Raw genomic sequence first — 13,124 nt, forward strand, 5'->3', positions numbered from 1 at the left:
GGCCCTGCTTTTGTTACAATTTCTTTTGACCAGACATGAATTCTCCGATGTTTTTCGTTGTCTGTGTTCTCAAAAACACGCTCTGAGACGGAAAGGTACAGACCCTCGTACCACTGCAACTACAGTCACATAGATTGTTTATACACACTTTGAGCTTGTTATGGCAAAATACTGCAGTTAAGATAAACTAAGCAGCGAGCGTTGCAAACAGAGAAAAATGGAGGAGACGAAAGAAAATAAAAGAGAAGGCTAAGGGAGAACAGTGTCGGAGAGAAATACTTTTGGGTATTGGCCATTTGGCTGCGTAGCTGTGGGGCTGTGTGGCTGCCTGACTGGATGTTGTGGTTCTAGTTTTTGCTGGTATGCTGCATGCAACATCAATTTTCTGAATCTAGCTACGAGCCAGGAAACTGAAAATAGCTGGCCGTAAGAAAACAGCCAGAGAACAAGAACTGGCTTGGGGACTGACTGCCTCAGAGACGCTTGGTATTTTACTGTTGTCTTTTGTTGCAGCTGTTATAGCTGTTGCATGTTTCGATTGTTGTTGCTGGTGCTGTTGCTGTTGCTATTGCATTGCTCTTGCTCCATCCACACTCAATTTTTCCTTCTTTTCTATTCCAGCCGGTAACTAGGCTTTTATCGCTAAACGCTATAATTTGCATATTGAATGCAATTTCCATTTCATTTCAGTCAGACCTGTGTGTAACTCCACTCCAGGAATTTTTTGCAAGTTTAAGTAGAGATCTGTCTGTAAGTTGGGGGGTGGTGGTTTACATCCACTACTTCTACAATGAATTTGTTAATTCAAAGAAGTATCTATCAGTATTTTTCATTATTTCTGTGGCTCTACATAGGGGGATTCCTTATCCAATGAGTACGTAATATGACGTTCTCCTGTCTTATTCTTTCTCTCTCTCTTTCTCTCGCTTCACCTCCAGCTATTTTTGAGTTTTTCTCCGTAAACCTCTAAGTTTCTCCATACTCGTACATCTCTTTCTATCTCTCACCCACTCACATGTGCAGATTGCGCGAAGCCGGTGTGGGCTGTGTTGGGGGCAGCGGTAGACTCTGCTGCTGGATTCCACCCGCCAGGGGGATCATCTGTGGGGAAGGCACACCCACCTGCACTCCACCCATCATCAAAGCTGCCTGCTGCTGTTGGTGCTGTTGCTGCTGATGGATTGAGGGCTGACGACGAAAGCTGCCGGTCTGCTGGGGGGGAGGAGGAAGCATAAATTGCTGCTGCTGCTGATGATGATGGCCGGGATGGGGCAGGGGAAGAGCCTGCTGGTGCACATGGTGGTGATGATGGTAAGCCGCATGGTTGATGGGCACGTGGCAGGACTGGCCGGCGACGGAGCGCTGCGCGGTGGAAGATACGTCAGGCAGAGCGAATCGCAGCTTCTGCCAGAAGAGCTTGTCGCCCCACTGCAGATAGGTGTTTGTCTTCAGATACAGGCGCAGATCGGGATCGAGCTCTTTTTGGGGCACCTCTCCAAGGACAATGACAATCAGGCGACGGCGGCGATCTCGCAGAACCGACTGATGGGCGGACTTAAACTCGAAGCGACACCACTCAGACTTGATAAAGTTCTCACTGACGACCATGATAGTGCGCCGACTGCTGTCGATGGCCTGAACGATGGTTTCGGGCAGGTAGCCGCCCACGGGGAAGTCCCGCTGGTGCAAACAGAGCTTGTAACGGTGCTCACCCATTTCTAGCATCGGGGCTAGCTCCTCGTTGACGAACAGCTCGTCCTTGGAGGAGTAAGAAATGAAGGCGTCGAAGAGCTTCTCGCGCTCGTTTTTGTCCACATCTTTCTGGCCGTTGTAGAAAAGACGCACGCCAAACCGAGAGTGGCACCAGACGCGCATCTCCTGGCGGAAGATGAAAACCAGAAGAGTGCATATCATGATAAAGATGAAGGCTGTGAGAATGGCCACCAGAATGGGGATGTAGTCCTGCTTGGGCGGCTGATTAAGTATCATCTTCGTGGACGTCATGTTGCCGGCCAGGGCTCCACCTTCGCTGCCCGCCTGCTCGGCAAAGTTGTAGCTGTTGTCCAGCCCCAGGGGCAGGGTCTGACTACACTGAACGACGGGTAGGGCGGAATCCGCGTTGGCATAAATAGCCATCTCCCGGGAGCTATTCCCGCCTGACTCGCAGCGCAGCTTCGGACGGTCCACAACATAGTCGTGTCGGCTTATGTAATCCCGCAACTTATCGATGAACTCGCAAGTGCAACTCCAGTGATTGCCGGCCAGGTGCAGTTCGTTGAGGTAGCTGGGCAGGAAATTCCACACGGCGAAAGAGCCGATGGCATTGTGGTCCAGCCTCAGGATCTTCAGGTGGTACAAATGCGTAAATGTGAGCGTGTCGATGGTGGCTATCGCGTTATGCTGCAAGTAGAGCTCCTGAAGGTTGTCCAGGCCCTGGAACTCGTTGCCATTCAGCATCTTCAGCTGGTTGCTCTGCAGCTGTAGCACCTCCAGCTCCAGGAGACCGTAAAATGTGCGATTGTGAAGGATCTCGATCCGCGAGTGGTTGAGATGGAGAACCTTCAGGCGCTTGCGGCCGATGAAAGCGTGGCTTTGCAGCTCCTTGAAGTTATTCCCGTCAAGATATAGCTGCGTGGCGTCCATGGGTATGTGCGAAGGCAGAGCCTGCTCGTAGGAAGCGCGACTGCAGTCGACCACGTTTGATGTCCACGACTGGTCGTGGTAGCAGGAGCAGCGGTCGGGGCACTCCATCTTGCAGTCGCAGGCTTGAAAATCGCAGCAGTGGCACAAAGCGAAGCAGTGCGAGTCGTATTTACATAAGAAGTCGTTCGACTTGGCCTCAATGAGGGAGACATGTGTAGCGCCGCGCGCATAAGACAGCTTGCAGTAGATCTGGTCGAGGTCCATGAGTTGTGGCTGGGTGCGTGACTCGCGATTGATCTTCTGCAGCCAATCCAGATTGCAATCGCACTCATACGCATTGTGTCCGATGTAGAACTCTGGTATCTCGTGGTCCTCGGCGATTGGCGAAAGCCGCAGTGCATTCGGCTCGAGTGTCGTCAGCTTGTTGCGCACGAGATCGACACGGGTGAGATTGGGCTTCTTGAAGAACGTGTATGGCTGGATCTTGCTGATCTGATTGTCATTTAGATAGAGCACCTCCACGCTGTTGGGTATCGAGCTGGCCGTGATTTCCGTCAGCAGATTGAAGCTGGCGTCGAAGGTGCTCAGGCTCAGCTCGTTTTCGATCTCAAAGTAGTTCCCCAGTTGTGTGATCCTATTGGCCCGCACGTCCAACCATTGCAGTCCGATGGGTATGTGCGAGTAGTCAAACTTTTCCAGCCGATTCCCCGATATGTTTAGCCAGACCAGGTTGGGGAGCTCGGTAAAAAGGCCTGCAATGGACTTGAGCTGGTTGCCGTCCAGGCGGATAGCCTGTAGCTGGGTGTTCCTTTGAAGCGAGCCCGCCTCAATGGTTCTCAGTTTGTTGCCGGATAGATTTAGGATTTGCAGAGAGCTCATTCGGTCGAACACCCCTCGTCGTATGTGCGTGAGAGAGTTCTCCGTCATGCGCAACCCGTAGAGATTATCCAACTGGGTTATGCTCGTATTCTCGATCTGACTGATCATGTTTTCCCCCACGTCCAGGGTCTTAAGCAGGGGCACATGTGCTAGGGCCTCCGGCACCGCCTGCAGCTTGTTGTCATTGAGGTGGAGGTCCTGCAGCTGGCTGCAATTGATCAAAGATCGCGGGTCCAGCCGGTTAATACGGTTGTAGTCTAGGGAGAGCACCAGCAGGTTGTTCAGACCCTGCAAGGTACTCTGCTCGATAATCGAGATGCGGTTGTTGGACAGAATAAGTGTGTGCAGGTTGGTGAGGTCCGTGAAGATGCCCGACGGCAGCTGATCGATGTAGTTCTCCTCAAGCTTTATGATCTGAAGGCTGGCCAACGGCCGGAAGATGTGCGACTCCAGGCGGCTGATCTTGTTGGATGACAGGTCCAGCGTCATGAGCCGCTTCAAGCCCACGAATGTGGCAGCATTGATCCACTGCGAGTTCAGCTCATTATTGGCCAAGTCGAGGACCAGAAGCTCGGCCAGCTCCCCAAAGATCCCAGGCGCCAATACATTAATCGAATTATTCCTCAAATGGATCTCCTGTAGCTGCTTCGTCTCCGAGAAGAGCTCAGGAGGCAGCGATGTCAGTCTATTCGCAGACAGATCCACAACACGCAGCGAGACGAGACCCTCGAAGGCACGGTCCGCCAGAAAGCTCATGCTGTTGCGTGCCATGTTCAAGTGGGTCAGCCGCCCCAGGGCCGACAACATGGCCGACGGCAAGCTGACCATTTTGTTGGCGCTCAGGTCGAGGTTCTGCAACGTCGAGCCGCACACCCGCGCCTTCCGCGAGCTCAGCGAGGCGCTGAAGTAGAAGTTGCTGATGTCTTGAATCTTGTTGTAGGAGGCGTTGAGGTGCTGCAAGGACTTTAGTGGGCACACCATACCGTCGGGTATCAGCCAGATGTTGTTCAAACTTAGGTCCAGCCTCTCCAGCTGTCTGAAGTCCGCAAAGCTGTTGGAGGCCATCTCAAGGGACATGGTTGACCAGTCCCCATTGTGAGTGCGGATGGTAAGGTTGCGTAGCTCGTGCAGACCCCGGAAGGAGCCTTCGGTAAGGTTGCCCAGCTTGCAATACTCAATGGTAAGATCCCTGAGCTCCACCAACGACCTAAAGCTGTCCGGACTGAGGCTGCTCTGGAAGAAGAGTGCATCGTTGCACTCTAGCCTCAAACGCACCGTATTGTGGGGCTGGATTACGCTGAAATTGGTGTTCTCCAGTTCAGAGTTGATCGTGCGCAGGTGGCACACCAGGGTGATGTCGTGCTCTCCACCGCCGGACCAGCGGCACTCGTCCGGGGCCTGGTAAAGAACCGTCTTGCTCAGGGCCGCCCCAAAAATGGGCATCACGCAGCTGGCGATGAGGACGTAGAGCATATGGCTGGTGGCCAGCATTGTGGGTGGATGGATGGTGGAGGATCCCTTGGATAGTGACTCAACCTGGGAAGTTGATTATCTGGTTAAGTGGGGAATTTTGGAGTTTTGGTCTATGGGATCCCGATTATTTGTTTCCCATTTTGTTTGGGATTTTTAAGGTTGCCTTTTCTCTATTTTTTTTTATATAGATCTTTGCACAATCACCTCCGACGGCAGAACACAGCACTCACATCAACACATCCGAATTTTTCTCGGCGATTTATCTAAATTAATTTTCTTATGTTTCTCGCCTTTTTCTATTTTCACTTGATTTCCTTCTATTTTTCGTTGTTGCTCTCGCGCTGACCGTAATCCAAGTGGGGGGCGATAGCGCGTCTAGGGTTGAATCATTTCATTAGAACAAACTTTCAAGCACTCGATTCTGTTTCATGCCGCGACTGCTACTTATTTCGATCACTTCTCCGACAACGCGATTCCGTTCGGCTCGAAGTCAGTTTTTCAACTGATCGCTCTCGCAGCGGTTAACAAGCACATCCACAAGTAAACGAGAGAGAGAGAGAGTAGTCAGCAAACCAGATGAGGTTTCCACTGGTTGTGCGATGTGCGAGGATCGCTCTCGCAGCGGCTAAAGAGAGAGCATGCAGAAACAATGAGGTTTTCACCATGATGATTATACAAGGTGATCTCGTCGGCTGTCTTCGCTTCGTTTAGCGCTCTTCTGTGCGAGCTTGCTTGTCAAATTTTCACGTTGCATTCAAAGGGTTAATCAGAACACTCCATTGTCGTATCACTCACCCTTACTACGCAGAGCCCTTTTACTTGGACTTATTGACAGCGTTGTTAGGGGCGCCGTTCTGACGATGAAACCTCCTTATATAGTTTCTTCATGGTTTCCACTGCTGCGAGGTGTTATATCTTTGCTTCTGACGGAAGAGTATAAAATTCGCTCCATCTGCATCAGCGTCTTGGTTACGTTCTCTCGACGCTACCTTCTCTCCGAACTGCGAGAGTTTTGAGTCAACTTATATCTCTGGGAGAGCGCTTCTCGGCGTGAGCTCAGTCTCTCAATTGCTGAATATGAAAAGCAAGGGAAAAACTAGTATAACCGGTGTGACGAGTGTCAATGTATCTTTAAAATTGTTTGTCTGCTTTGACGCTCAACGAAACCGTCAGCAGGGGAGACATATTGAGCTGCACAGTGTGGCACATATGTACATAAATTGGTAGGGCTGCAAGTGAAAGAAAATCGTGTGCATACTTCAAGTTTACGGTCTGAAATATTATAAGGAAACACTTATTAATAATGGGTTGCTTTTGCATCCATAGGCGATCAATTAAAAAACTGATGTAATACATACATGTGTATGTACACACATCTAGAAAGTTCGGATCTGTAAATTGTACGGATTTTTTCATAACCAGAAAATGTAATACCTATTACATTCTGTAATTCTGAAATTGTATCCTTCAGCTTTGCTGTCCGTCCTTGTTTCATATCCCTTGTTTTTCTCGTGCTCACCTCTAGACTATGTATGTTTGCCTGCCAATAGATCGATCTCACTTCCTTTTTCCGCCACTCTCAAACCTGTCCATCCCACCTTTGTACACCTTTGCACAGTAAGACACCCAGCTACATCGCACACCATTCGATGACATTCATCCCACTGTGCTATTATACGTTGCGTTTGCATTGCATGGTTTTGTTTTTTTACCCGCTCCCCGTCGCTGCCGATTGCACCCATAGCTCGCTCCAGTTCTTGCGTCGCTTCGATTCTCTCGATACTCCGCTGCTGCTGTTGTGTGCGTGCGTGCACTTTGAGTGCTTGCTTGCTCTCTCAGCAAGAGCGAATGAGTTTGCTGAATTGCGCTATCGGCTTTGCTTTACTCGAATTCAAAACCCAAAAAATGCAATAATCATAAAATATTAGTTAAATCAATTGTTTGTTCAGCCAATGCCACGCTCAAACACACACAACATATGTTCATGTGTATTAGAACACAACAAAAAATTAATGATTTTTCTTGATTTATAAGAGCTTAAGCTGCCACAACGGTTGGTTTTTTTTGGGTGGCCCAAACCCCGAGCCGGTATACTGCAAATTGTATGTAGAGTTTACGTAGACTTATGTAAATACATCATAAAAATAACTTTTTGCAATGTATTCATGATCAAAATCTTTATTCTAGATTCCCCTAGATCACGTGGCATTAATTAATCCAAGAGATTTAATATATGTACATATGTACATTTGTAAGTACATGCATACATAAATAAATATGTATGTATGAATAAGGGTATTTAATGAGGTACATATGTATGTACATATGTATGTACATATGAATATTAGTAGAGGGTAGCTAATAGTCGGAATGCGCTCCTATTATACCCGGTACTCGAAGAGAAAATAGGGTATAATGTATTTTGTAAAAATGTAAAAAAAATGTAAAACGTAAAATTTTATTAAAATCATAATCATTCATAGTACATATGTACATACATACATATGTATCACACTAAGGTTACATACATACATTCATATATATACATACATACATATGTATGTATGTAAGCTGACTGAGTACCGGGTATCAGAGTAACAAGCGTTCCTCGTCGTTTTTTTCTTGCCCTGGACCGGCTGGCCAATGGAAATCGAAGGGAGATCTGGGATTTGAGTCTTACTCATTATTCCTTAGTTAGGAACGGCAGAGCTCCAGTTGGTTCTGACTGAGCACGAATCAGATATTTTTGAATGATCGGCCCATATGCTGTAACCACTCTTTCAAACTTTCCCAAAATGTCTGGAGTCCGGTCGATTAAAGCAAAGAAGATCAGGGCTCTGTGGTGTTTCTGTACCTGCCTCGACGCCCCTTGAGTCTCTGGGGCAGGTGCTGATTAACCAAACACATCCCAGGCGATGCGTATCAGTCAGACAGTTAGCTCAGCAGCTTCTTTGGCTACGACGGAACGGGATGGATCTGGATGTTCTTAAGAAACCCGCACCCAGCAAACAACAGGTAGCCTACAAATTGTGTTGAAAGTTGACCGTGCAAATATCTTGGTCTTGCAAGGGGTCGCCTGTTCTGCCCCTAGTCCTCTCCAGCTGATCGAGTAAACAGATTAGTGTTGGTGATGTTGTTGTAGCGATATCTGTCGGCTTGGATAACAATCCTCGCTCAATTGTTTGTTCCTGCCTTGTATGTACCTTTCTTTCATTTTTCGTCTGCTTCATGATGTTCTTTATCGCTGGTTCGATCGATCAGGCCAGTTGGTGTAAGCCAGGAAGTGCCTGCAATAGCCTGAATAGGCTTACGATTGCGCATTCAATCGGGGGATGGGAGAGCCTTCGAATCGGTAGCCGTATACGAGAGGCGGTCCTGCCAGCATTGATTTGATTTGATTAGATTAGTCGGAAAGTATGGAGTAAGGGAGGTGAGGTAACATTTCTATGCGATGACTGATCGTTCTCGTTTCTCTTTCATTTTGCGCACATTGTATTTCTTTGTAATGGTTTGTTTTGTTGTTTCCCCAGTCTGTATCTGTACATACATATGTATGTATGTATGTATATTGTGGGTGATTTGCACATTACTCATTGGGTCACCGTATGACTCATGGGCCATGATTCTTTTGCCACTGCTTGCGAAATTTTCTGTCTTGTAATTATACGTGGTATACTCGGTACTCGAAGAGTAATTAAAAGGGTATATTGTATTTGTGGTCGGAGCAATGTGCGTTGCGCACAGAAGGAAACGTTTCCGATCCCGTATAGTACAATATACATACATACATATGTACATACATATATGTATTCTTGATCAGCATCAATAGACGAGTCTATGCCTGCTTGTCGGTCTCTCAGTCCGTCTTGATAAGCGCCTGGAAATCAGAGACCATTAGAGCTAGAGTCACCAAATGTTGTGTGAAGACTCCATGTGATATCACAGAATGACGAAATTCATTTGCAGTGGCTAGCCCCTACCCCTTCCGGCAGCTTTGTTTATTTTTTGTTCATTCTCTCATTATACAGTCTAACTCCACATACATAAACATACATATGTATGTACCGGGTATACAATTTTTGGCGCGTACGAAGCGTCTCACAAATGTCCCCACACTTTCTTAATTTTTCCAAAGACAATGAAACCGGCGAATAGTGGATTGGAAAAAGGAAACTCTTGAGAATTGTAAAAGGAAAAGGATCATTATTAGCAGATGGAATTCATATTTTGCCATCTCTTGGGAAGATCTATGAGTGCATACACACTTCCTATTCTGTTTTATTTATCAAGACACAGGGGCATAACCTGTCTAAACATTAGCCAATAATAATATAGTACATTTTATATTCTGGAACAGAATGAATAGGCGAATCGAACAAGTTATGTTGGTCTATCTGTACCTATGTATGTACATATGCATACATATTTAAATATTTTCCTAACGAATCCGTTTTCTAGATGGATTCGTTTGTATCTACATATGTATGTGTATATGTACATATGTACATATGTATATATATATATATATACATATGTACGTTTGTATATAATATATGTGTTAACATATGTACATTTATGTACATACATACATATGTATATGTCTGAGGAAAACTTCATCTATATAGTCTACATACGTACATATGTATGTACATACATACATACATATGTATGTTTGTATGTAATAGTTAAAAATTATTTTTTTCCAAAACTTCCTTACACCCCAATAAAATACCTTCCTTACACTTGTGCCTACTGTACCGCCCAGTTTCTTCCATGGCATGTCACGGAAATGGAATCCATCAAGTGTCAAGTGACGGATAAACCCTGCCACATCTCGCTTGGTCCGCTTGAATAGGTTGGCATTGTTCTTAATTATGGCGCGTTGTCATGTGAGCTTGCTATTCATTCATTGTTTGTAATGTTTGTTCCCTCATTCATTTCACTTCATTCCATTCCATTTTACTCCATCCAGACGTCCATCTAAGGAGAGTCATGGGCAGTGTCGTCGGCTCAGTTGTGCTGTTCTTTATGGCTTGACGCCTAATAAAAATTAATTTAATAATCTCCCAGTCGTTGTGTGTGAGTGAGTGAGTGTGGGTGTTGTGTGCAGTTAACGCTTATGTAAACAGAGGAGCCATGGACGACGATGTCGTGGATAGCGCATCGTATCTACTGTGCAACACATATTAATTAGCATTTCCAATTTCGTATGCATATCTCTCTTAGCTATCTCGTGATGCAACGATGCACACACAAGAAAAGCTCGGCAACACTGCCGCTCGCTCCCGTTCTCTTCCACTCTTCCCACTCATACTGGAAGATTCGCGACGGTCAGCAGAATATTAGCTTCTCTGCTTCCTCGCCTTCTTCTGTCTTGTTGTCTTTTTTCTGCGCGCATTAAAGAACTTTGGCATTGCGTCTGCGCGACTTAACGAGAGCGTAAAAGCGAAAACATCAAAATAAATAGCTCAAAAAAATAACAAGACAGCGTCAGCAAAACACTCGACCGCAGCTGATGCAACCATGAAGAAACTATACAAGGGTGTCCCCTCGGGTGGCGTTCGGGTAAGTTCGGCCTATTGATTTTCGGTGCGTACTCGCTTGTTGATGCAAACCCTTTCACTAGACCATTACGGGACCGACAAGACCTCCTTATATAATTTCTTCATGGTTTCGTGCGTGCTCGCTGGGTGACGTGAGAGGTTGTGCGAACGAATTTTTCATACATACATATATACCCTTATGCGCAGGGAAAATGACTTTTAACAATGACATAACCCTCTACTGTCGTTTAACTTACACAAACTAAGCAGAACCCTTTCACTCGCACTTATTAACAGCATAGCTAGTAGGCTACTTTTTCCGACAAGACCACCTTGTATAGTTTCATCATGGTTAGCAGTCCGTTCGTAGTCAGCGTTTGCATCGCTTTTCACACCCTGTAGTTACTTTAAGAATACCAGAGTATGTTATTTTTTAATATTGACCATAGGCAATGGTCAAGAAATAACTTTCAGAGTCCCCAAGAAGCCTGAACATATATGTAAGCATTAAGATCTGTGCTATCCTTATTTTGCGATCATATTCGATGTACATACATATGTACTTATGTATGAACACGTGTTTACATTCGTATTACATATTTATATATTTTATCTATGTATTAGACACCGAATATATTCTAAAGTTAGCATTATTACATTATTGCGTATGATGAAGAAGGAACCAAAAGAACATTACGCTCTTTTTATACCCGGTACTCGAAGAGTAAATAGGGTATATTGTATTTGTGCACAAAGTGAATGTATGTAACGCACAGAAGGAAACGTTTCCGACCCCATAAAGTATATATATTCTTGATCAGCATCAATAGCCGAGTCTATGTCTGTCTGTCTGTCTGTCCGTCTGTCCGTCCGTCTTATTGAGCGCCTGGATCTCAGAGACCATAAAAGCTAGAGCCACCAAATTTTGCATCCATACTTCTGTGTGCTCACACTGTTACAAGTGTATCTCAAAAAAGAGCCACGCCCCCTTCCGCCTCCGCAAAAAGGCGAAAACCTCCCAAATCTACAATTTTGCCATACCGTAGGGAATGACCGTATCTATCAGACCACCAAATTGGGATCCGATTGGATCATTATTATAGCCACAATGAAGAAATTAATTTTCAGTGGCCAAACCCACCCCGTCCCGCAGCATTCACACTCTGCTTCGCGCTGTTTATGGCCTCTGCCCCTGACACAGCTCTGCCTCTGCCGCGACTCTGCAGTGTGTGTCTATAGGGGAGGGTGGCGAGCTAAAGGAGCGTGTTGGCGTGAGCAGTGTTGTTGATGTAGATGACAGATGAAGAAAAAATGTAAAATTTGACAAATAACCGCTAAAGTGCAGATGTAGTACTGAGTGCCGGGTATAAAAGTTGTGACGCGTAAGAAGCGTCTCACACGTCCCTTCTCGTTTCCAATCATAATATGGTAAAATGCCCTGCATTGGCCCTGCAGAAATTCCCCACCCAACCTTCTTACTTGTTGTCAAGTCTAAACCTGGAGTCGAGTCGGGCTAGGTTAGGTCTAGAGCAGGGCTCGGCACCCATACAATTAACGAGCCGTTTTTGCGTTTGTGTGTGAAGACGCACGCAAAACGGAACATTGGTATTGGTACGAATCATTGTAATACGCTTGTACGTGAGGGCAGTGCAGCAGCAGCGCAGCAGCAGCGCAGCAGCAGCGCAGCAGCAGCGCAGCAGCAGCGCAGCAGCAGCGCCTTGTCCCGCACCCATGGGATAGGGCCGTGCCGAGCACTGGTCTAGAGTCTAGACCTAACCTAGCCCGACTCGACTCCAGGTTTAGACTTCTAGACTCTAGAGTGAACTGACTGACAGACAGCCGCCGCGTTGTGGCAACTAATCGAAACGCGTTGCAGCTGCCTCCGCAGCAGTCCCAGTCTGTGCCCGCTTGTGAGCTCAAGAGCTTATGGATATTTTTATTAACTGGAGTTTGCCTACAATGCTCTCCAAAAAGTTGGCAGAACGAGAGGGGAAAGAGGTAATACTCGAACAGGAGGGAGATCGACTGTTGCGTTCCGACTGGACGCATGGACTTGGGCAAACAACATTCATAGAACACTCCGAGGGAAAGACTGAAGTTCTAACTGAATTGTGCAAGGGGAGCAAATGGATAAGATATTCAATGCAAAGAAGGTAGTCGTTAGCCATCCGTCCTGCTCTGGTTCTATGATATTTGATAAACAAACAACTGAAAATCTAAAGACAGCCAGACAACCTTGAATCGAAGCCAACAACATTACATACATACATACATACATACATATGTACATATATATTACACGTAAATGCACTATTTACAATATGTAACTGTAAATATACATATGTATATGTACATAAGTATGTACAACATTTTCCCTTATCAAAGTAAATAGGGAACTAGTTCTGTCTATTAAAAAGATCCTACCACATTCAAATTAGAATAATAATTCCATAGTCTACACTACTCGACACGATTTTGCCGCATCGATCCAGACCAGCTTTATATGAAAGATATGGAGCTTAGAAATGGTTTGATGATAATTTATTTTTCCATGGCAACTTAAGGAACTTGTAAAATCTGGTTTTG

The 13,124-nt window shown here is 45.9% G+C and overlaps 1 protein-coding gene across 1 annotated transcript; it reads right to left on the reverse strand.

Annotated features, from left to right (window-relative positions):
• Positions 1–608: 608 nt before the first annotated feature.
• On the reverse strand, positions 609–5,508 carry LOC117893818 (toll-like receptor Tollo). The gene has a single exon (XM_034800570.1). The coding sequence runs from the start codon at positions 5,011–5,013 to the stop codon at positions 1,012–1,014; it is 4,002 nt and encodes a 1,333-aa protein (XP_034656461.1). The 5' UTR covers positions 5,014–5,508; the 3' UTR covers positions 609–1,011.
• Between the last annotated feature and the right edge of the window lie 7,616 nt (positions 5,509–13,124).

Source organism: Drosophila subobscura, chromosome J, assembly GCF_008121235.1.
Source record: "Drosophila subobscura isolate 14011-0131.10 chromosome J, UCBerk_Dsub_1.0, whole genome shotgun sequence".
Lineage (NCBI taxonomy): Eukaryota > Metazoa > Arthropoda > Insecta > Diptera > Drosophilidae > Drosophila > Drosophila subobscura.